The 25,761-nt window shown below is 41.1% G+C and overlaps 1 protein-coding gene across 9 annotated transcripts in view; it reads right to left on the bottom strand.

The window, feature by feature from the left end:
* Window positions 1-25,761, bottom strand: part of ZNF318 (zinc finger protein 318) — a 56,603-nt gene that overhangs the window by 5,860 nt on the left and 24,982 nt on the right. For 4 of the 9 annotated variants that reach the window (XM_073224409.1, XM_073224408.1, XM_073224407.1 and 1 more), the window contains 8 exons: window positions 17,126-17,277; window positions 11,809-12,445; window positions 9,268-10,713; window positions 6,850-6,949; window positions 4,600-4,901; window positions 1,676-1,711; window positions 1,151-1,225; window positions 455-658 (listed from right to left, as the gene is read on the bottom strand). In XM_073224409.1, the coding sequence (XP_073080510.1) occupies window positions 455-658; window positions 1,151-1,225; window positions 1,676-1,711; window positions 4,600-4,901; window positions 6,850-6,949; window positions 9,268-10,713; window positions 11,809-12,438 (2,793 nt within the window). In that variant the 5' untranslated portion in view covers window positions 12,439-12,445; window positions 17,126-17,277. Of the gene's footprint in view, window positions 1-248; window positions 659-1,150; window positions 1,226-1,675; window positions 1,712-4,599; window positions 4,902-6,849; window positions 6,950-9,267; window positions 10,714-11,808; window positions 12,446-17,125; window positions 17,278-19,704; window positions 21,516-25,761 lie in introns of those variants that run through there. The other 5 variants (XR_012126137.1, XR_012126136.1, XM_073224405.1 and 2 more) reach the window with 5 other exon arrangements.

The following is a 25,761-nucleotide window of genomic DNA, read 5'->3' as shown; positions in this document are numbered from 1 at the left end:
GCAAGAGGCAGAGGCGCTCACACAACAGCACTAAAAACTCAATGACCCACTTTTCTCTCTTTTTCTCCCCAAAACTAGGGGGGACAAAGAAACCCCCAGCTACCCACCCCCACCCATTCTGCCAACTGTTTAAATGGAAATCACCTGTGGAAAAGGTAAACACATGTTAGAGCAAGTATTAGCAATGGATAAAATGAAACAAATAATCAGGTTCTCAAGGAATCAAAAGAGGCAGAAGCCTCACTTACACTTATCACGGTGTTTAGTTACAGGCAGGTCCCCTGGACTGAGCCCTGGGGATGGTGTCTCCTTTGTTGGTATTGCTTGGTTCTTCAGACTGGGGCTCCTGCCCATATGAGAATGTTTCATTTTCCAGCTTTGTAATGCAGATGGGGAACAGAAGTTTGAAGGGAAGGAGGGCAAGAGTGGAAATAACAGAGGGCAGGATACCTACCTGTGTGTGCTTCTTATTGTGCATATGAGTGAAGAAGTCAAACATGGTCCCACAAATGGTGTTGCAGTCTTTGCACCAGTGATTGCCAGCATCATAATACTCATAGGCAGCAACGGACTGATCAGACTGCTTAGCAGTTGGCTGGAGGCTCTCAGCAGGCTTGGGGCTCTTAGTATGGGAATTCTCATAGTTTACCTTTGATTCCTGGACAGGGGGAATAAACCTACACTTAAAAGGAACTCAAGACAGTCTACATCTGTCTTACCTCAGAAAAAGTGGCCTACTGCAATAATAGATAAAAGGCCATATGATATTTCCAGTGCCTAAAGCTACACATACTGGGGAAAAAAACCCTAAGAAATCTGTCTGCAAGGCTAAAACAGAACCAAGTAGACTCTACAGTGCAATCTTATAATGGAGAATAAATCATAATGGCAATATATTTACTTATGTATCCTGAAATATCTAGAAAAAGACTCCAAGATTATGGAAACACTGGCTGCCTCTGTGGAAAAGTAGAGAATAGGATGGATAGGAGCCTTTTTTACTATATAATCTTTGGTAGATGTTGAGTGTTACCTATGCAATTAGTTACATTTTAAAATCATAATGACAACTAGGGAGGAAAGCAAACCAAAATGGTCAAGATAATGGACAGGATAAGCTAATGCAGAGAATAGATGACAGTGAACTCACTATCGCAGACGCATCCTGGTATGACAAACTGGAAAGCAGAGCTGGTGTTGTGTATAGATACAGCAGACAATTCACCTATGTGGGATGATGACTTAAATATGAGTAAAGTATTTCTAACTGCCTAAAATACCACTAGAATTTAACACCTTTGAGTTAACATGAATTCTCTTTTAAAACATATAAACTCTCCAACATTAAGTTATCAATAATAAATACTTTAGTATGAATTCATTTGTCAGCAAGCTGGAAACAAGGTACTTAGGAAATGAGAATTTTGATTAATGTTGGGGACTGAGACAGAAAAAAGATAGTTTTGGAATGTGGGAAGGCTAAGTATGAATGAAGTTCTATAGTAGACAATACCAGGTAACTGGGCACCTGGAATACTGGCCAGTGGGGAGAAGAAGATAGGATGGAGAAAGGGAAAGAATTAGGACTTCAAAGATAATCTTTCCCTACTACAGTCCTATTTAAGGGTCATTAAAGAGATCATACCCAGGAGGTAAAGAATGGGCAGATACATACATGCATACACTGCTGGCAGTAACTGGTACCACCTTTCTGGAAAATAATTAGAAACACGTATTACATATATCAAAATTCTTTATACCCTTTGACCTACCAATTCCACTCCCTGACATTTATCCTAAGGAAATTATTATGTCAAACACTATTTGATTGGTTAAATAGATTTTGGTATCCATGTAAGAAAAATAAAGGTTGTTAAAAATGGTATCACTGAAGTCTGTTTACTGGCATGGAAAGATGTTCATGATATACTGAGAAAAGTAAGTGACAAAAGACTTTTGAATAATCAGTAAATATATGTAAATAGGCATAGAATGTCAAATGTCACCTATCTGAAAGACTTCCCCTAACTACTCTATATCCCTCATCCTGTTTTCTTTTTTTAGGCCCTTGCTATTCCCTAACCTGTACTTGTTTATTTATTGTCTATCTTCTCCTATTTCATGAGAGTAAAGACTTTTTCTATATAGTTCCCTGCTATGCTTCCCATATCTAGAACAGTACCTGGCTCTTTCTTGGAGATTAATAAATATTTGTTAAGTGAACCGATGAACAGAAGAATATTTAGAACATATATACACCAAGTATCAATAATAACTGTTTCTAGGTGGATGGAATTGTGTGTTTATTTTTATGAAATGACTACAAAGAGAAAGAAAACCTCAAACCAACTACACACTTGAAAGAGAAGCAAAGAAGGAAGAAATACCAAAAATATGCAGGAAAGAGAAATTGCAGACACAACTTTCCTTATTGGTGAAATGAAAACTGAATGCAACATATCCCTATTAGCTTCATAGAATATGAAGACTCTCTCAAATGAAGATGATAGATTACCATGGGGTTGGTATATAAATGGAACACCAAACAATGTTTAAGTCAACTACAAACAAAGGGCCAGAACTTTCAAGCTCTTCTCCCATCAAAAGCCCTGAACTCCATAATGCTGGTATAAAAGGAATATAGTCCTACCTGGCTGACAAAAAGAACTTTCCCAGGAATACATGGAAACATCAGAGCATGGCTGATAGAGAATAGAGAATAGCCTCTTTTCTCCCCCATCCCCCAACATTAACTGAGCATCTACCATTTACTAGACATACCAGATGCTGTGAGAAACACATAAAGATAAATAAGTTATATTCTTTTATTCTCAAGAAGTCTCACAGTGGAAGAGACTGGCATGTGAACAGCCATGATTTTAATCGTGTTTTAATCAAGTCAGAATGAGATAATCTTAGAAGGAAACAAAGTAAAACATTATGGGAATGTTACAGAGGGGCTGACTAAATCTGGATGGAATTCAGGAATTTTTCACAGAGGAGGCGGCACTCAAGTTGTGCTTAGTGGATGGGTAGGGTTGGGAGAAATATTAGTCTAGGATAAGAGGATTATTAATTCAAAATCAGGGAGGCATAATAGCCTATTGCACATCTGGGGAAGTGCAAGCATTCTGAAGTGGTAGGAGTAAGATGTATTATTTCTTGAGCACTACTCATTTACACTATATGCTAGGCACCAAGCTATATAATGGACTATACTGGCAAATGAGACAGATATGGTTCCTGATCCTTTGAACCTTAAAATCTAATTGGAGAACACATATAATTATACAATTACAACTGTCATAAATGCTAAGAAGGAAAATTACAAGGTATTATGAGAGTGTATATAAGGCAAATTTAACAATCTGGGTAATCAAGAATCAGGGAAAGAATTTAAGCTGTGATCAGTAGGATGAATATGGGTTAGTTAGAAGTGGGAATAAGGAAAGAGTAGGGTTTGCATGGCAACCAGAGGGAAGAGAAGATGCAAAGACATTAGAGGGGATGATACATTTGAGGAATGAAAAGGTCAATAATGAAATTGTAGTGAGCAGGGTTAAGAGAGGCATGCAACAAGGCTGAAGAAGTGGGCGAGAGAGTATTTTGACCACTGACTGTATGTGAAGAAAGGATTAAGAGTGCAGCATTACAAGCAAGAACTAAAGGCTTGAACTTGGATGACAATGAAGATAATATGGTAAGATGGATGGAGGTTTACTTTGGAGGGAGAACTGATGGAATCTGTAACTGATTTGGTATGGAGCAGTTAGGGAAAGAGAAGCACTAAGCATACTTTTCAGGTTGCTGGCATGAAAACTGGTGCACAGTGGTGCCATTCATTGATATGGGAAACACTGGAGAAAGAAAAAGTCAGAGGGAGGTTGAGCACAAGCAAGAGTTTAGTTTAGGATATGCTGATTTTGAGATGTCTATGAGACAATGAAATAGAAGTGGTGAATAGTCTGTTGGAAACTCAGGTTTGGACCTCAGAAGAATCATTTGAACTAGAATATAAAACTGGAAGGTGTCAGCATGGTATTTCAGCATAGGACTGATGAAACGACCTAGAGAACAGAATTTTGGAGAACTGAGCTAGGACTAAGTTCTGAAAAACTAAAATACTTCAAAATGAGGTATAAGAGAATAGGAGGCAAAGGAGACTAAGCAGCAGCAGCCAGCACACTAGGTGGAAAAGAAGTATGATAGAAGCCAAGAGAAGATAGACAGTGGTTGCTCTTATCAAATACCAATTTGAGAACTGAAATGCATTCATTGGCTGTACAACATGGAGGTGACTTTTTTGCTAAAGTTATGAGAAGATTAGAAGCCTGGCTGGGGTAGGTTAAGCAGTAAATGTTAGAACAGGAACACAGAGGGCCCTGAATGCTGAGTATATGGGATTCTAATCTGTGGGTAATGAAGAATTGCTAAAATTCTAAAGCAGAGTACCATGATGTGTCCTATGTTTTACAAATAACTCTAACAAGAGAAAGAACAGATTGTAAAAAGAAACTAAAAAAATGATTACTTAGAAAGCTTCTCTAGGACTCCACGGAAGTAAAAGATGTAACAGAAAAGGTAAAGCTGAGTTGGTACCTTGCTGTTGGAAATAGAGTTTGAGGACGACACTTTTTCTGGGCTCTTAGATTTTTCTGCTTTCCCAGGTTTCTCTGTAGGCTCTTTACCATCATTTGAAGACTTCTGAGATTTATCCAAAATGTTAATTCCCAATATCTGAGCCACTTTGTCCAGTTCAGATTGCTTCTTTTCTGCCTCTTCTGCCTCTTGTCGAAGTTCTGCGATATCCTTCATAATGTTATCCTGAAGCCGACTCACCTCCACCAGGAGTGGGTCTTTGTGGCCATCCTTCTCCCTTCGTTTCTTGCGCAGCATTTCCCCTAAGTAGTCAAATGTCAAGAGAAAGAATGCAAGGTAAATTAGTTAAGGTGTTTTTCAGTGATAAGTAGTAATCTTTCAAGACTTTGTGAGAAAAATTTTTTCTCACAAAACTTTCAAAACCAAGGGAAAACTCTCCTTCCACATGGGCTGGTTTAGGTGAAGATTCTATGGAGGTACTGGATGAGTGGTCACATTATCTCTTATGTAAGGGTTAGCCCAGGATCTATGGACAGGCTTCAGGAGCTCCATGAATCCCCCAAATGATATACACAAGTTTGTGTGCATGTGTCTTTCAAAAAGGCGAAAAAATGCATGAACTATGAATCCACTGGCTATCCTCTTCAGAGAAGCAAAGAATTATTCAAAGGATAAAAAGCATCCAATCACATATTTGACTTTATCTGATTCAAGAACCCTACACTAATGCCACAGTTGTAGGTTTTGCCTCAGGCTCCCCTAATGCTATCTCCCATTCCAAACTGCAGGTCCTCATAAATTAATCCTCACAGGATTAAAAACTAAGTTTCTCATCCCTAAACTGTCCAAATGCAAAAGAAGAAATTATATCTTCTACTCTCTGTTCTTCCCACTATTGAAGCTATAGCATTTAGAAGCTTTGTTATGTTTGTTCTTTCTTCAGTGTGTATGTGAATTCCTAAAAGCACAAATGAAGAGATGGAATCAAAGAAGGCATAATGGAACATCTTTTGGTGCCTAAAAGTAAGGAAGTCCTCAAAAAAATGATGAGGGCCTATCAAAAAATAAAACAGGAGTCAACTTAAAGGGGTTCCCACTGGTCATATCTGGGGTAATTTGAGAATGAAAATAATAATGACAGTAAAATATTATATCCTATTGTATGGAGAACCCAAGAGTTCATTCATACTGAATTTCTATCATTTATCCATTTCTAGGATAAATAAATGCAGATGGGGGAATGGGGTGGGAGGTTCCTCTTTGAAAGTCAACTAATAAAGGTAGAAAGAATGATGAAATTAGAAAACCACCAACAACCAACATAACTGATTCAGGCAAGAAACATTAATGAATGCTAAAACTGGTGGGTAAAGTTTAAGAAGTAACTGAATACTTACACAGTCTCAAAGCATCTCCCTTACAAGATACTTATTTAAAAAGATAAAATAGTAATTTTATAGTGGAGAATCCAGCATATACCACCTTAGCCAAAAGACCAAAGTTCACACCATCAGTAATGGGATAAAAATCAACACCTTCTAGAACTCAGCATCATTTCTGTGATATTCTTGTTGAAAATGCATAACCAGAATTTAATCATAAGGAAACATCAAACCAAAATTAAGGAACAGCCTACAAAATATGTGACTTCTCTTCTAAAATGTCAGTGTCATGAAATACAAAGATTCAGGAACAGTTACAGATTAAAAGAGATTAAAAGAATATGATAACTGAATGCAATGTAAAATCCTGCATTTTCTTTTGGTTTTGGACATTACTGGGACTAGTGAAATATTAATATCGGTAGACTAGTATTCATGTAAATTTCCTAAATTTTGATAAGTGTACTATGGTTATGCAAGTGAATTCCTTGTTAGGAGGTACACCCTGAGGTGTATTTAGGAGTAAAGGAGCATCATGTCTACAACTTACCCAAATTATACATATTACATTTTATGTTTCTCTTTTAAAGACTTCAAGAAAAATTACACAAACATACACACACGGGTTGAAAGAAAGAAAAGAGTAAAATTTAAAAAGGAGTTAAAATTAATAATCACAGAATACCTGAGAATTATTTACTCAATTATTACAACTTTTCTGTAAGCCTAAGACCTAATATTAATTATGTCAACATTTTTTAAAAAGTGAGGCTTTAGGTCACGGAACCTGAGAGTCCCCAAAGCTTTCCATTTGGGTCTCCTACTCAAATTACTAAAAAAGGCAGTCATGCACAGGAGTGTCTGATACCTTGTTGTTTATGAAGCCGTTCCAACTCAGTCCTGAGATAGTACATCTTTTTCTGACGAGCTTCCCGGTCACTCTTTAGTTTTTTCCTCTCTTCAATAACCTGCAAAGTGGTGAGAAAGTCCTTCAGCCTCTAATGTCTTCCCTTTTCTGCTGCTCTCTTCCTTAAGCCCTCATTCTAGATAATATCTAAATGCAAGGATCTAAATGCCTGCAGAGAGGCTCTGACTTTATAATAAAAGTGGTATTTCATTCCAATCCAAGTTCTAGAATTAGCCTTTTTAGAGCTACATTGCCCAGAAAGTATTATTGTTATGCAGGAAGCACTACTCTATTGATGTTAACCTAAAGCTACTGACAGCAACTATTAGATAGTGGTTATGAGCCCAAAGGGACCCATTAAGAAGGGAACTAATAAATGTCATGGGTGAGGCACTGTGTTAGTTGCATCTCATATATCTTATGTATCATATGATCTTAGTTAGTCCTCATATCTAATTTATAATCCATATCATCTTATTTAATCATGACATTACCTGTTTTATAGTAAGAAAACAGATTGTGGAAGATTAACACATCCAAGACCATAATACAGTAAGAGGATTTAAAATCCAAGTATATGTCACCTGAAGCTCATGATCTTTCAACTGTATTACTACCACCTACTGGAAAAAGCAAATCCAGCTTATATCTATAATGGGCTAGTGTTAAAAGCCTGTGTATTATCAGCCCTGAATTAAGTGCTAGGTTCTTAAAGGGTAAGTTAAAGGAAAGCACTCAGTCTCCAATGGTGTCTCAGTCTTAGGTTTTGGCTTTATTGAATTGAACCCCCTCTTTTCCAAAATACTTCAACAAAACAGGGTATTCAAGTTTTGGATAATGGAAAATTAAGAGGATATGTTTTGTCTTCCCACGAATCAACTACACTTCTTTTAAACTGGAAAAAAATGAGATTGGACCTACTATTTTTCCTTTTTTTTTCTCCTCAGGTCTTAATTATTTTTATTACCAAACCAAAATTATACATATTACATTTTACGTTTCTAAATAAGATGAATTATTAGCTACTAAGAACCATTGAAAGTATTAATTTTTCCATTTGAAATCCTTCTATTCTGTATTCCTTATCCCCACATAATTTCTCTAAAACATCTAGAATTATTAGATCTTTACACCAGCCATTGCTACCTTCATGCAGCCTGGGAACCCAATGAACCTTGACAGTATAGATGTATTTAAAAAGTATCATAAATATACAGTTCTTCCTGGACTCTAAGACAAACCAGAACAAGTAAAGCTTATCTCTTGGTTTAATTACCAAGCAACAACTAGTTATTAGCTTTTAACCCCCATAATCACTATAGAAAAAAGATCCAAAACTCATTGGGATAAAGCACAGATATTTACTGATTCTCCTTCACCCAACCAAATTTTGGGTCCTCATTTCCCAATGAGGACCTACTAAAGAGTTCATGGCTGAGGATGTGGAGAAATAGGAACCCTCCTACACTGTTAATGGGAATGCAAACTGGTACAACTACTCTAGAAAGCAATATGGTGGTTCCTCAAAAAACTAAAAATAGAAATACCACTTGACCCAGTAATTCCACTCCTAGGAACATACCCAAACAAAATCCCTGATTCGAAAAGACATATGCACCCGTTTATCATTGCACTATTTCCAATAGCCAAGATGTGGAAACATCCTAAGTGTCTGTCAACAGATGAATGGATAAAGATATGGTACATATATGCAATGGAATATTATTTAGCCATAAAAAGCAAAGAAATCCTGCCACTTGCAATAGCATGTATGGATCTAGAGAGTATTATGTTCAGTGAAATAAGCCAGGTGGAGAAAGACAAATACCACATGATTTCACTTATTTGTGGAATATATAACAGCAGTAGACTCATAGACACTGAAAGGTGACTATTGGTTACCAAGGGGGAGGAGTTGGAGATGGGTGTGGGGGAAGAGGGAGGGGGATAAAGGTACACAATAATTCATAATGACAATGTAAGTTGATCATGGAGACTGTTGAACCATGGTGATGTACATTTGAAACCAACATAAGACTGTGTATTAATGATTTTTTTTTTAAGTGAGGAAAAAAGAAAAGAATTCAGGGCTCCCAGGTTTTATATACATAGTGTCCTAAGGCCAATAATTCTGCCAGTGAAATAAACTTAAAAATGAAGTCTAGTTTCTTAAAAAAGAACCTAGAGCCATACTTCAATTTAGTCCTAAGGAGAAAACATGTGAGAAAAACAGAGAGGGTATGTACATTACTTAGTGGTGACAGCAGCTACCAAAGAACTTAAAGGGCCTTACAAATTTCCAGCTCCCTCTAAAAGACAAACACAAATTTCTATTAAAATAGAAGACTCAGACACAAGATGCCCAAAGCTAATACTCACCTTCTGCTTCTGGGAAGCACGGTTCTTCTCATCAGAGATCTTCTCTGGATTATATCTTATGAGTGATGGGATGGACACCTGGACAGGCACTTGGGCAGCAGGAATTGAGCCTAGCACTGACTCCTTCTTCTTGGGCTTGTCAGGAGTCACAGTGGGGATCACACGGAGATTGGGACGGCTACGAGTAGCTAGTTTGGTAATTGGCATTACCCTATGTGGTTCTGGTAGAGGATGGTTTGATGGCTGAGAGGCTGGATACATGGGCCACCTTGAGGCTGCATATGCCATATAGTGCCTGTAGGCATCAAAGGAAGAAGGGGGAATGGCAGGTCCCTGGTAGTTTGGAGGTATTCGAGCTGCAGCAAACTGAGATGCCCTTGGCATATGAAACTGAGACAAAGAAGCAGGGTGTGGTAGTCTAATTGGGGCAGATGGGGCTGATGGCAACATGCATCTGACTGCAACGGATGACTGAAACCCACTGCCAACTACCTCTGGTCCTGCAATATGACCCACTGGATGGTCAGACTTTAGGAACGGGGGGCTGTTCTTTGTGAGCAGGTAAGGATCTACAGGGGAGACTGGGTGTGGATGGGACACCTCTGGGGAGTGGGTATTGCTATGGTGTGCCTCTCTGTTCTTCAGTCTGTGAGGATCTAAGGAGCGCAGATCAGCTGAGAAATGGTGGTCAACAGAGGAACCGTGGTCTGCTGAAAAGTGCCGGTCAACTGAGGAACGGCGGTCAGTGGAAGAACGTGATGGCTTTTTGCCATGAAGTCGTTCCTGGGTACGTGCAGCCAGTTTACTAATCTCTACTACCCCAATATCCAGCCCTATGGTCTTAAGCAAGTCGTGAATCTTAGCATATTCTGGATTGGCCTCTTCTATGGATTCTAACTTTACAGCTGGAGCTGAAGAGGGTAATGAGCTTGCCTTCTGCCTCATAACTTCACTCTCAGAGCCCCCAAGGGGCTTTGCTGAAGATTCTGACTTTAAATCCTCTTCTTCATCCCCATAGAGAAATTTCTCCTCATCCTCAATGTCAGGGAAACTACGTTGCCTTTTTTCCTGTGTGCTGGTAGAATCTGCCAACATGCTCAGAATGCGGGAAAAACCACTGCCATCCTGGCTAGCTCTCTCATGGGGCAGCAAGAAGTCTGTGGGTTGCTCAGATCCCTCAGCCTTCATATTCAATTTCTCCTTGTGGTACAGAAAACCCCCAAACTTCTCTCTGAGAGGACTGTTGTCTTTGGGCATTCCAGGGAGGGGACCCCATTGGTAGAGGTTGCCTTGAGGTTCCTTCAGGGTAGCCTCTACCACAGTCCCCTTGTTGTTTTCCATCTCTGAGGCAAAGGCAGCTATAGCACCACTTAATGGAAGAGATGGATGTCCAGAGAAGACAGGGTGATCGTGGCTGGAGCTGGTGCTGCTGGAAAAACTCTCAAGCTGCAAAGACAAACACAACTGATTTAATCTCTATGCACAATGTCAGAAAACTAGTAATTGAGATAAATACTTGAATACTTTGTCTGAATTAGCAGGGGAAAGGTAAGTATGGATGAAAGGGAGATACAGTATCCTTAGACAAGTTCAAGATTTGGGTCTTCATCTCTCCAGATGTTTCTGGTGTAGCAAGGAGAAAAAGAAATCAGGCAGACTGGACTGAGTCCTCACTTTTGCCCATTTATTGCAGTCCTTATCAAGGAATTTGAATTCAAAGGGACTTTTAAAGATGCCCTAGCTTACTTATTTTCTTTTCTATGGATGCCGACGAAAAAAGAAAACAAACATAAAATGGAACTGCTTTGACAACCATTTGATCAATAAATATGAGAGATGCCCTCTCAAAAAAAAATAAAAAAATAAAAAAATAAAAAAATAAAAATGGAACTGCTTTGGTTGAAGTGGAGTCAGAAACTCTGAAACCCTAACTGATCATCCTCCCCTTGCTCCCATAAGTGCCTAAAGTCACTTCTTCATAAGCCTTTAGCTTCTAAGACGACAGCTAAAAACTAGAGCTCATGCCTGACCATCTTTTCATAGGTAAGGAAAAAATATCAAGGCCCAGAATGGCGAGGTCACTTGTATAAAAACCACACAGGAAGTTGGTGGTAGAAGTGGGCCCGGAATCAGTATTATTTGATTTCTGATCTAGTGTCCTACCACTCATACATTTTGTCTTCTCTCTAAAGAGACATGAGGAAAATTCAGATCATCTCTCTCTGCCCTTCAAGCTTCATTTCCAAGAAACCCATATTCAAAGATTCCTACAGGCCTATCCAACTTAGAGAAAAAATTTAGAATTCTCTAGAAAATGTCTGTTTAGAAAGCTTAATATGTGACAATAGGTGGCCTCTACTGATACATTATAAGGTTTATAGTTTCCTTTAAGGTGCAGCTCATAGGCATAACAATGTTGGTCCAGCATATATTACAAAGATATCACTAGAGACACAGCCCCCAGGAAAGTAACTTAAGCCCCCCAGGCTTTAAGGTATTAGAGAGACTAGCAAGGAACTCCAGGAAAAATGCAGCAGAGACCTGCATGGAAGGCTCCATGTCCACCTCAATTCTCTTCTTCAGAATTGACTTCTTAGGCATCACAGATACTTCCTCAGGCCGATGTAAATATCCTGGCTCTGATGCTGTTAGGACACCGGACAATCCAGGAATGGGGCAACTAGTGCCACCACCATCAACTCCTACCAGTTCCTGACTCAAGCTCCTACTTCGTTCCTCCTCTTCCTCTCGTTTTCGCCTGGCAAGGTCCAGCTCTCGAAACTCAGGGTCAAGAAACCTAGGGCTCGGGCTCCGTCTACGCTGTCGATAGTTGCGGGTCCCTGATGTAAAACTTGGATGGTCACTTCCCACACTGTGAATCTTCTCTGTGTCATCATAACGGGGCCGTTTGGCTTCCCGGCTCCTTTCCTCAGGTCTTATAGTGTAGGAACTTTTTAATTTGTCTCTATTCCGTTCTGTTCCCCGCAACAGCTCATCATGACAACTGATATGGGGACTATAATCAGCACGATGCAGGAAAGTTTCTCTTGTTCGGTAGTCCTCATCAAGTTGTCCCAAGAAGGGACTGAGAGGCCCCTCTTCCCGGGAAATATATCGTTCTAGACCTCGAGAGCATGGGGAGCTTCGAGTGAAGACAGAATCATCAGTCATGTCATCCCTGAGGAAAGAGATAAATATCACTGAATACTATGGACTTGGAAAGAGGAAGACCAGACAGGCTGAGAGGACATTCAGCAAAGGGGCTACAGAATGCTTAGGACAAAAGACAATGATCATGAAGTCTGAAAACAGATCTATATATATACATGGAACATTTCCTCTCCAGGGATACAAGAAACTTCAGCCTCCAACTAAAAGGAGATATTTCTAATCTAGCTAGACCTAGCTCTTAGGCTAATCTCTTTGATTATATTTTGGGGATGCAGAATATCATGCTAGGGTTTGGGAGATGTGAAAACATCACTACCAGGCTACAAAAAGCCCTCAGTCACCCACCTCTACATTAGTTATATTCTAGCTCTTTGCTACTATAAGTGTGGTCTGAATAGCAGCATCAGTATTACCTGGAACTTTTTAGAAATGCAGGTTGTTGGGCTCCACCCAGGCCTCCTGAATCAGAATCTGCATTTTAACAAGATCTCCAGGTGATCTGTATGTACTTTAAAATTTGAGAAACACCAGTCCGGATCAACAATTTTCAAGCAATGTTCCACATTTTGAAGAGATTCTGAAGAGTACACACAAGATGCCTAATGGAAGGAGGGGCTAGGAAGGCAGAACCCACATGGCTCTGGGTCTTCCACTTCACTGAAATTATACTGGCTCCAGCTTAATTTTTTTATATAGTAAAGTTCTGTATGGTATTTCATTTGAAAACAGGATTTTGCTGTGCGGAAAATATTTTTTAACTACTATAATTGGAATGGTTTTCTTTTAAGTTTATAATCTATTTTGCTGCCTCATATATTAAAAACCATAAAACTTCATCACAGCCTCTTTTGTTACTACCCTCTTTCCTGCCTCACCTGGATATACACAAGAACTCTACTAATATTGGGCCTAGGAAAACTGTTGTGATGGTTTGGCTCATTATGTATTTTTATTTCAGAGATAAAAAGGTCTTGGACCTTTGCAGCAACAAGGTCCAACAGAATGGGACATCTGTCCTTCGAGCCCAGAGCTCTACACCACACATAACTGTCCTAACCTTTTTGGGCACTATGGTCAACAAAGCTTCTACTTCCCACCACCCCAAATTTCTGATTTAAATCACAGATAGAAATACAGATTGTCTAAGCCCTTTAAGCATACAACCTTTAGGTAATAAGAAAGAAAACTTACATGTTACATTCCAGAGTGAATTACTACCCTCCTGAGAATGGTACTCTTTGGTGTCTTCTACAGTTTCTAGTAGCTATTTTTGTTTTGTGAGTTTTTAGTAATGACTTTGCCTTTTTATAATTGTTTTCTTATAGCTGGGACTAAGCAGAACATCAAAGAGTTGCCTTTTCTTATTCACCAGCCCTTTTTTTGTTCAGAGTTTTAAACCTAGGTAACAGCTATAAATAACTTTATGAAAGACTATCAAGGATAAACGTTATCACCTCCTCTAAAAGAACGCCACCTGTGGGAACTCGCTCCTGTTATTCATCTCTTCCTCAAGAATCTGAGGAATTTTGAGGTCTCAATGTATTATAAAAGAGCAAAGAATGGAAATGAATCAAGGACAATCTCTGAAATTACACATAACTAGAGTAAAATATTTTACTCTGTAGGTTTGTCTCCCATGAACACACCTATTTCCAGAGAGGAATGTCTGTGAGTTGAGTCACTTCATTGCTATAACACCATGTACTGTACAAAAAGTTTCTGATCATATTAGAGTAGGGAGAAAAACACAGGCTTCATGGGTAGTGGCAAGTTTATCCATGCTCCCATGTTCAATTTTCCACTAAAACTATTACCAAAAGACAAACCGATCTAATCCAGCACAAAATATCAAGAAGCTAGAAATGAGATAAATCTGAGACTCAGAAAGTCTCAGTCCAGATCTACAATCCAGCAAAAGGAGACAAAAAACAATGAAATGCATAAAAACAGTTAAAAGAATGAGCTGTCATATAAATACAGGCAGAAATCAGTTTGCCTGTTAGAAGCTTATGTCCTTCTTCCCCAGATCTACCAAAGGATAAGAGAGCGAACTTGTGCAGTAAAAGTTAGACCTAAAAAGGGCCCCAAGCCCTTGTAGCTCAGAATAGCCCAGTGACAGACTCTCTCTGAAAGCTTTGGTTAAGTCCAATTCTTTTCTAAAATGTGGTCTATTTAAAAAACTGATTTTTGGATGTGGGTGATGGGTACTTGGGTCTTGTATTCTCTCCACTTTGTGTTCACAAATTCCATTACACAAGTTAAAAAACATATATGACAACATATGTCCACATAGAAGTTTGTATACCAATGTTCACAGCAGCAATATTCATAATGGCCAAAAAGATAAAACAACCCAAATGTTATCCATCCATTAATGACTGATAAATGGATAAATAAAATACATACAATAAAGTATTATCAGCAATATAAAGGAATGAGGTACTATTACGATATGATACAACATGAATGAACCTTGAAAACATTATGCTAAGTGAAAGAAGCCAGTTACAAAGGACCATATATTGTATGATTCTATTTATATAAAATGTCCAGAATAGGCAAGTCTATGGACAGAAAGTAGATTAGTGATATGCAGGGTGGGAGGTGGTGGGGACTAACAGCTAAGGGTACAGGTAATAAAAATGTTCTAAAATTGATCATGATGATGCATGTGTAATTCTGAATATACTAAATCTCACTGAACTTCACACTTAAAATGGATGAATGCATGGTACATGAATTATGGCTCAATAAAGATGTTAAAAAATGTATAATAAAAAAAAGAAAAAGTTCTTTCAGAGCCCAAACTTCCAATTCTTTTCCTGTGCTGATCCTCCAAAATGCCTAAAGAAAGCTGCTTGCTTTTCCGTTTTTTCCTTAAGGCAAATTACAGGGAAAAAAATCACACTCCTTCAACCTATGTCAAGGAAAAGAGGAATTAGGTGTTAAGAATTCCATGCATGGAATACATAATGGGCAGAGTTATATGTACAGGAGAAATCGACCTCATCCACAAGTCTTCAGAAGTTAAGTGTCTTCACACAACCTGTTCTTTCTCCCTTTTCAGAATAAGTTACAATTCTACACAGAGAGCTGCCAAAGTGAGGACACTGACTACCCTGGCAATCTGGCTGTAACCCAAACTTGACATAAAATTTGAAAGATTCCATACAGAAAGAGAAAGAATATCACGGTCTCAGGAAAAAATAAACACCTACATATAAAGGATGGAAACAGCCTGTTTCATTAGCTGCAGACTGGACTGACTGTTAGGAGACAAACTGAGAACGCCAATGGTCCTATGGCTTTATTTTCTTGGAAAGTAATTATCTACACAAACCATGTTTGAGCAAGAGTGCGAGGGGCAAAAAGTCTAAAGAATGGCATGGTACCTTCTTTCAGAACCTTAATCTCACTTTCTCTAAAATAGACCTGTCTGAAACACATGATTTTGCAAAGAATACTATCCCAAACTCCCTAAGAGGAAAATTTTGATTTTTATAATGTAAAAACAGTTGGCATCTGAAGCACACATGAATAACAAAGCTTATGGAAAAGGGAGATGACACCTTAAGACCTAACAAGAGGAAATGCTCAAAACCTCAGCAACGAAGGAAGAGAATCACACTGCGTACCACCTACTTGGACTGCCTACTCAATCATCGCCCAAAATAGCAGCAGCCAGAAGGGCAAGGGCTGTTGCCTCAATTAAGTAATACAGTCACATACCTTGAAGGCCTATCTTCAGAAGCTTCAGTGTTATATGACACACAACTGTCCTGCCTTGCTTCACTGCATCCAATGGCCTCTGGGGCTTTGAAGTAAATATTACTGAAAGGCATCACTGGTCCTCAGACTCCTGCCTAGCAGTCCCCAACCTGCCTGCCTATGCTTTCCATCACTGCATAGACAGTCTCAGTTTGAAAGAACATTATGTTGATTTATTGCTACTGCTAATCATTTGTGAAAACTCCCAATGTCCCAATGTGCTGGGCAGAGATTGTAACAGAAACAGTTCTCAGGTCTCAGAAAGAGAGCTGCACTCCCATTCTTACTTTTTCACTTTTGTGAGGTAAAAAACACCTAATGTGATTATTTACTTACCACATATAGTTAAAGTTCCTATTATCTGAGATCTCTATTTAATATTCTGGAGTGTATTTGCTCTTTCTCAGCACTCAATAGCACTGAAATTAAACATTTTTAAGGGTTTGTAACTTTCTATTAATGTTTATGTATTTAATATAATAGCACATATTAGACATGAATTTATCTAAACCCTTTCTGAATCTATATTTAAGCCAGGACAAGTAACACCATTAAAGAGTTTTCCTATTTTGCCCAGAACTTGCAGAGGTCCAGGACCCCTAGGTTCCAATATTTTGGAATCCATATCATCTCAACTGTTTTTAATTTGGGGAGACTTAATGTCATCTCAGCTTTCCCCTTTCTAGTTGGACCAGAATGCCCTTTAAAATGTCTTTTCTTTTACATAATTCTTTCTGCAATAAGCCTGTATCAATATACTCTCCCCACTCAGAATGCCATTTCCAGTATTATACTTTCTAGTGGACACAGGGCTTAACTTCTATGCTGGTACTACTCTTTCAAATACAGCATTCAGAAAACAGCAACATTTCTGCCTTTAAGAACTATTATAGTGCACCTTGCCTCAGATGAAGCCTACCTGTCCGCATCCTCCAGATTATCCACTGGTGACCCCAGTCGGTCACTAAGCCGCCGCCGTTCCGGTATGCCAACACAGAAGTGGTCGTTGCCAACAGTGATCCTTAAGCTCTGTTCCAAAGAGGAATCAGAACGCAGACCAGGAGACCGTCTCTACAAAAGTGAAAGATAATATAAAAGTCAATAGGGTCAAGACATCCCTATACTCAAAAATCTTTTCCTTCCTAGTCACAAAGTTTTGGTCCAACAAGATGAGAAATGGCTATGGTAAGACACTACCTCAAAAATAAAGCCCTTTAAAAAATACCATTTTCTTAGATGAAAGCCTGTACTTCTAACCCTCCCTTATCAGTGACCTCTCATTCTTTCATTTACTGGTACTGGGCGGACAACTAGAGGAGTGAATTACATCTGCTCTCAGAAGTTATACATTTCAAGGAGAAGGCAAGCCAAAAACAGGTGTGTGTGCGTGTGTGTGTTAAAGTACTTCTGAGAGCGGTAAGTGCCATAAAATCATTAAAACATGGTAACATGAAACAGATCGGAGAAAAGGAACTACTTCAGATAATCATTAAAAAAGGCTTTTCTGAGGTGATACCATTTAACCTGAGGCCTGAATGATCAGATGTCAGCCTTGCAAAGGACAGATAGAAGGATGTTTCAGGCAAAAAGAACAACTTCTGTAATGAGCTTTGTGTGTTCTGGGTAACAGAAAGGTGGGTAGTATGACTGCAGCAAAATGACAGAAGAGAAGACAGGCAGAAGCCACAGTTAGGAAATCTGGATTTTATTTTTAGTGTAATAAGCAGCCACAGAAAGGTTTCAAGCAGAGAAGTGATATGATCTGACTATCCTTTCTCTAGTGCTTGCATTGCTTATACCCTCTTTCCTTCCAGAAGGTCTTCCCTGGCTACCCTATCAAAAATTGTAACTCTTCTCTGCTTTTTTTCCTTCTTAGCACTTAGTCACATTTAACATGCCAAAACTTTTTACTTCTCCATCTTATTATTCAACTTTCCTGGTTAGATTATAAACGCTAGAGGGCAGGGGTTTTTGACTGGTTTGTTCCCTGTTGTAACCTCAGTGCTCAGAACAGATGTTTAACAGCTTTTATACTTTTATACATTTTATACTTCTCAGATGTATAAAATGAAGGTTTAAAGAAATCATTTTGATTGCTAGTACAAAATAAACTGGGCCATAACAACAGTGTGGTATAAAGGAACCTAAAGCAATAATCCAGGCAAGAGGTAACAGGGTCTAGGCTAGTGATGAAAGGAGGAGGGCAATTTGGGGGGATGTAGTTTGAAGGCAGAGTTGACAGATTAGGCAGATCAAGATAATCTTAGAGTAGATTTGGAGAAAAGAGAGATGATCACTGTTTCTGGCTGAGCAATGGGTGATGTAATTTACTAAGACATAAGAGTGAAACAATGAAACAATAGGTTGTGCATCAGAGAAGAAATGGGAGGTTATGGAAACTATTCTCCTTGCTTCCTCTGTAGTGATTAACACTCAGATTACAACTGCTCAGCTATGAAAACCTTAACATAGTGACAAGTCAATTCACCTAAGGCCAGCGTACCCAGAGCACTTGCATACTATTAACAGCTACTGAAGAAAACAGAAACTTTGTTACAGAGTTTAAAAAGAAGCCTGGTTGAGCTGAAAATAAATTCCAAAACACCAGACCCTGCCCAGAGGCTGTACTAGAGTGGTGGTTATGGTGAGAGATCAATATTATGTCTAAACTTCTTTACCTTATGCTCTGTCTCTCTACCAGGGAAACATAACGGTTAAAATCATGGGTGCTGGACACCAGGGATATATGAATTGAATCGCAGCTCTGCCACTTCTTAGATGTGTGGCCTTGATTAATTATGACCTCTCTGGGTTCCTAGGCGGTTCAATAAGGAATAATTTTAACTGCCTCACCTAGAAGAGTTGTGAGTGCTGAAAGAGAATGTGTAAAACGAAGGGCTAAGCACAATTCCTGCCACATAACCCAGTCAGTGGTACTGGCTGTTACAATGTCTGTGGGTATGCACACTTCATTTCGGAGAAGCAGCTCCAGTGTAGACAGCTAACCATTTACACTCTAGGCGTCTACTTTGTACACTTAAAGCAACCTAACTCGCCACAAAGACATCCAACTTCTTTTGAAAGATCCAGCGGGGCAGCTCAGGTCTAAGGGGATACAAAACCACGGAACACTGAGGAAACATCAACTGAAAAAGTACCAGCACACGGTTTGGAGGAAACTCCCCTCGCCCTGGCAAACTTTTCCACACCTCACCCAGAGTGAGACAAACAACCTATTCCTAGGAAATGGTGCACGGCCTCCCAACCAGGCGCCCGGCGCTTCCCGGGTCCGTTACTGTGCAAATGAAGTTCCCGGAGCTGACGGAACCTCCAGGTTCCGACGTCGCTGAGGGGGCCCAACCGCGTCGGGGGCCTTCAGTTTTGGCACCCGGGCCTGGGGGCCTACGGGAGCCTGGGCTGCGTACGTTTCTGGAAGCGGGAACTCGCGGGGAGGGGGCTGGAGTACGGTGCGAGTCCCGGTGGAGGGGTGGGATTTACCCGGCTGCCGCCGTCGCCTGGATGTTCTCCGCGGCCGTCCCGGGCGAAGTCGGCGCAGGACTCCCCCCGGCTGCTGCCTCGGAAACCGGCCGGGCCCGGCGGGAAGGGTCGTCGGCCCCGCGGCGGTGACGGGGAACCGCGACGGCCCCGCGGCGGGGACGGGGAACCGCGACGGGCCCGCGGCGGGGACGGAGAGACGCGACGACCCCGCGGGGGGGACTGCGAGGCCCGGCGGCCGTGGGGCGGGGACGGGGAGCCACGGCGACCCCGAGGCGGGGACGGCGAGGCCCGGCGGCTGCGGTGCCCGGAGGGCGAGCGGTGCCGGCGAGCAGCGGTCCGCGACGATGAGGAGCCGGAGGACGGCGGTGAGGTGCGGCGAGCCGGGCCTGAGGAGGAGCCGGAGCTGCGACTGGTGCGCGGGCCGCCCCCGCTGCTCTCTTTAGGCCGGTGCGAAGAGACTGAGGAGCGGGCACCGCTGCGGTACATGGCTCCGGCAGCAGCGGCCCCGGCGGCAGCTCCGACCCGGGGGCACCCCGGACACGGGGCCCCAGCGCGCCGCCGCAACTGCCGCCACGGCCGCCGCGCGCCGCCCCCGCAACGGGAGCAGCCCCCTCCCCTCGGCCCCGCACCGCCCCTCGGCCCCGCACCGCCCCTAGGGCCCGGCCGAGCGCGCCCCCGCGGCTGGCTGTTGGAGGGAGCGAGCACGCGTCCGACACACCCCCACGCCCTCCGGGGATCCCAGCTCCTCCACTCAGGGACCGGCCACGGGAGCCAGAAATGGGGAGGAGCGCGGAAGCCGGCGCGAGGCTGGGCGAGGGGAGGGGGAATGAAGCGCGCAACCCGCACTCCACAAGCCCCGCCTCCAAGCCCGCAAGATGGCGGCCGATGGGCCACCCACTTCCCCCTCCCCCGATCACCACGTGATTCAAAGGACTCTGCGCGGGGGTGGGGGGGGGACCGGAGCGGAAGAGAAGGCATTAGCGGGAGCAGAACCGGATATTTCCCGGGTTCTGGAGGGCCTGTGACGCTGCGGGCTTCGAGGCGGCGGGAGCACCTGCGCCCTTTCCTTGTTCCTCAACCTTGTTAATTACATGGGGATAATAAATGGTCTTAAGTGGCGGGAACATAAATAACCCCAAAACGTTCGGTACGTCGGAGTTAGAATGCACGTCGGCAAGAGTGGCCACCGAAGTGTGGGCCCCTGCAGAAGACTCACAGCAGCCATCAGTTTACTTCACCGTTTCCTGGATTTCTAGAGATTGAAATTGAGTATTGAAATTGAAAGTGCGGAATGCGTGCGTGATGGGGATAGAGAATTGAACACAAAGCAGATATCAGAGTAAACTCACCTCTCTCAACCAGAATACTTACTGTCACTGGGAGGACCAGCCAGGGGTCCACATTATGACAGGAGGTGAGTTATTCAGAACCCCTAATCTATGACCAGGATTTTCCTGGACGCCTGGCTGTAGTAGTTCTCTGTCTCAGGGCTTTTCATGCATACTAAGTACAAAAGTTAAAAAAGGTCAACACATACCAAGAAAAACAGTGATCAAACATGAAAAAAATGTTGACGGGAACCAGTAAAACTTAAAGAGAAAACGACGACCTGACAGTTTTCACCTATCAACTAGGAACACAAACCTTGAAAGTGGTATGAAAATCAGGTTTATGATTTCCAAGGCAAAGGCAGAACTAAGAAAATGTTAACTATAAAAGATGTCTATTTCGAAGTAGTGATTTTACAGCATCTTACTATGCTGATGGACAGTGACTGTGAAGGGGCATGTGGGGGGGACTTGGTGAAGGGGGGAGCCTAGTAAACATAATGTTCTTCATGTAATTGTAGATTAATGATACCAAAAAAAAAAAAAGATGTCTATTTCGCAGTGACTGCAATGGGGTATGGGGGGGAACCCGATAATATGGGTGAATGTAGTAACCACATTGTTTTTCTTGTGAAGCCTTCATAAGAGTATATCAATGATAACTTAATTAAAAAAATGTCCATTTTGAATTCACATGTTTCTATATTAAATTTAAAATATATCCAATTTCATGTTTGTATAGTGGCATATGCTCAGTAAAAACAAAAATTTTAGTAGTTGATTTTTCTTCCACTCTGCTCTTGCTTGCTCCCTTGAATTTCTGATTCCTGACTTTTGGGTTCTGTGGCTTCAGGAGCCTTCACCCTGTCAAAGTTATTAATATATTCTCCTGTATATTTTAAACACATTTTGTTTTTCATATTTACTTTGTATGGAACTTTATGTATAAAACCAAATAATCCATTCAATTAAAATCTAAACTTATTTTTCACAGACGAATAGCCAATTTTGTCTGAAATATGAATTAAAATTACCTGTATACTGGAACGTCATAGGGAATGAGTTACCCTGTAATGAATAAGCCTTGCCAAAAGTTTATTATCCACATCTCAATCCACAGTTGAGAGACAGCAAAAGCAATTCCGTTGTTTTCTGTTTGGGGTGTAATTTAACAGTAAATTAAAGTAATTTAACAGACTTTTTAAATGTGATTTCTCTATTGAAAAGGAAACTAAATACCAGGATTGATGATAGAAGTCAAAGAAAGTAAAACAATCTGAAAAACTGATGGCTCTTAATCAGAAAATGTGAGTTATAGGCAAGATTTTGAGCAGTCCAGGTCATATTTTATAATGTGTCCAGAGCACATTGCAGGGCAACAGAGACCTGCAATCAGACTTTTGGATACACCAGCTCAGTAGTACAAAAGGCCTGTCAGAGAAGGGTAGCAGTCTGTGTATGTGAGGCTGCCATATAAAACAGCCTAGAGAAGTTTATTTTCATCATCTTTGGCTGGGTGGGATTAGGAGATCTAGGAGACATTACCAAGGCTCACTGAAATCTGTGACTCCTCTCATTCCGAGCATGAGGAAGAAGACATTTCCTCCCCATTTCAGAAAGGTGGCAGGAGGGATGTGACTATTTCTAGCCACTATGGGCTGTGTGAATGAGTAGAAGCATCTTTTATCACTTCCAGGCCCAATCAGGAAAGAGTAGTTGTAAGACATCCATGCTCTCTTCCCTTGCTGTGGCAGCTAAGGAAGCCACATGTTTAGATGGTGCAGCCTCTCAGCCTGGGTCCCTGGGTGATTGTGTGGAACACAGTACCATGAGCACAGTACCACAGTGTTGAGCAGTGAAATTTTTTTTTAATTTTATTATTAAAAAATTTTTTTAAAAATTTTAGTATCATTAATCTACAATTACATGAAGAACATTATGTTTACTAGGCTCCCCCCTTCACCAAGTACCCCCCACATACCCCTTCACAGTCACTGTCCATCAGCCTAGTAAGATGCTGTAAAATCACTACTTGTCTGCTCTGCGTTGCACAGCCCTCCCTGTACCCCTCCCCACACTGTACATGTTAATCGTAATGCCCCCTTTCTTTTTCCCCACCCTTGTCCCTCCCTTCCCACCCATCCACCCCAGTCCCTTTCCCTTTGGTAACTATTAGTCCATTCGTGGGTTCTGTGATTCTGCTGCTGTTTTGTTCCTTCAGTTTTCCTTTGTTCTTATACTCCACATATGAGTGAAATCATTTGGTACTTGTCTTTCTCCGCCTGGCTTATTTCATTGAGCATAATACCCTGTAACTCCATGCATGTGTTGCAAATGGTAGGATGTGAGTAATATTCCATTGTGTATATGTACCACATCTTCTTTATCCATTCATCTACTGATGGACACTTAGGTTGCTTCTATGTCTTAGCTATTGTAAATAGTGCAACGATAAACATAGGGGTGCATCTGTCTTTTTCAAACTGGAGTGCTGCATTCTTAGGGTAAATTCCTAGAAGTGGAATCCCTGAGTCAAATGGTAAGTCTATTTTGAGCATTTTGAAGAACCTCCATACTGCTTTCCACAATGGTTGAACTAATTTACATTCCCACCAGCAGTGTAGGAGGGTTCCCCTTTCTCCACAACCTCGCCAACATTTGTTGTTGTTTGTCTTTTCGATGATGGTGATCCTTACTGGTGTGAGGTGATATCTCATTGTGGTTTTAATTTGCATTTCTCTGATGACAAGCGATGTGGAGCATCTTTTCATGTGTCTGTTGGCCATCTGAATTTCTTCTTTAGAGAACTGTCTATTCAGGTCCTCTGCCCATTTTTTAATTGGATTATTTGCTTTTTGTTTGTTGAGGTGTGTGAACTCTTTATATATTTTGGATGTCAGCCCCTTATCAGATCTGTCATTTATGAATGTATTCTCCCATACTGTAGGATACCTTTTTGTTCTATTGATGGTGTCCTTTGCTGTACAGAAGCCTTTTAGCTTGATATAGTCCCACTTGTTCAATTTTTGCTTTTGTTTCCCTTGCCCGGGGAGATATATTCATGAAGAAGTTGCTCATGTGTATGTCCATGAGATTTTTGCCTATGTTTTTTTCTAAGAGTTTTATGTTTCATGACTTATATTCAGGTCTTTGATCCATTTCGAATTTACTTTTGTGTATGGGGTTAGACAGTGATCCAGTTTCATTCTCTTACATGTAGCTGTCCAGTTTTGCCAGCACCATCTGTTGAAGAGACTGTCATTTCCCCATTGTATGTCCATGGCTCCTTTATCGTATATTAATTGCCCATATATGTTTGGGTTAATGTCTGGAGTCTCTATTCTGTTCCACTGGTCTGTGGCTCTGTTCTTGTGCCAGTACCAAATTGTCTTGATTACTGTGGCTTTGTAGTAGAGCTTGAAGTTAGGGAGCGAGATCCCCCCCACTTTATTCTTCCTTCTCAGGATTGCTTTGGCTATTCGGGGTGAGCAGTGAGATTTCGAGGGATAATCTGCTACCAGTATAACCTTGCCTAATATGACTATTATGGATATGGTTTTATTTTCTTTTCCGTATTTTCTGACTTTGGGTTATTTATATAATCTACAAATTTTTTAAAACCATAAAATTTATTTTAATGAAAAAAATTAGTGAAAAATAGGAGGTATAAGCCCTGTCTTTATTAGCCTATATATGAATTTTGATTATTCATGCTTTTGGTTGGATCTAAATAATGTGAAGAAAATGTAAATAGGTATTTATAGATATTTGGAGTTAATACATTTTAAATCAGGGTTAGTTATACTGTGTATCAACTTTTCCTCTCCAATCCTTCTCTGATATTGAATAACTGTTTAGCCGGCCTCCATGGTATATAATCGGAAAACTCTCCTGCTTCCCCTTCATATATGCCCTACACATAATTCTTTCCATGTCCTGCACGAAGCATCTTGCCGATCCCTTCATTTTTCACTTTTTCAGTCACAAGTAGTCTTATTGAAGGAGTGAAAATATCTTGTCCGAGGTGACAATTACAACTCTAAAGTTCAAGCTCAAGGTTCTTCCCTCCCCGTGCTGGTCCTGCTTCAGGTGCCACCTTGCTGTAATGAAGAGAGGTGTGCCAGGCTTCTCCACATGCCTACCTTTACTCCTCAGTTTACTCCTCCTCTCCCACTGGCTAGCTGCTATTTCTTAACCCTCCACCCCCAGGGCTTGGTGCAGGAGAAGAAGGGACTGGGAGAGATGGCACAGTCATTCCTGGTTAATACAGGATGCTCTTAATCTTTGAGAGTTGGTTCCCTATGGACATGTAGGACTCACAAATGTTGGCTTTTTCCTTTATATGTCACCTTTGCGGCTTTTTATTGTCTCTATTGCTGGAACTTAGGCAATGCCTCTCCTCTTTTGACAGCCTATGACCTTTTCCCCATAGTCCTTGGCCTTCTAGAAGTTCATCCCCTGTAAAACTCACTGTCCTGGGGTCCCTTCCCTCTCTGGGCATCCCTCATAGGAAGGACCCTTTTTAAATGACTCCAGGTTGGTTCCCTTTAGGTACACGTGTCCCGCAGAACTCACAGATCTTTCTCACACATCTTTGCCTTGCTGGCAAGGGCAGCACAGCTCCCTTGCAACCACCACATTGCTCCATGCGATCACCTTACTTGCCATCCCTGGGCAGCTAGTCAACCAGCACTGTGCTTTGCGACCTTCTCAGGTGGGAGTAGGATAT

Source organism: Manis javanica, chromosome 16 (genome assembly GCF_040802235.1).
Source record: "Manis javanica isolate MJ-LG chromosome 16, MJ_LKY, whole genome shotgun sequence".
NCBI lineage: Eukaryota > Metazoa > Chordata > Mammalia > Pholidota > Manidae > Manis > Manis javanica.
Note: the sequence above shows the minus strand (reverse complement) of the source record. Positions and strands in the feature narration are given on the sequence as shown.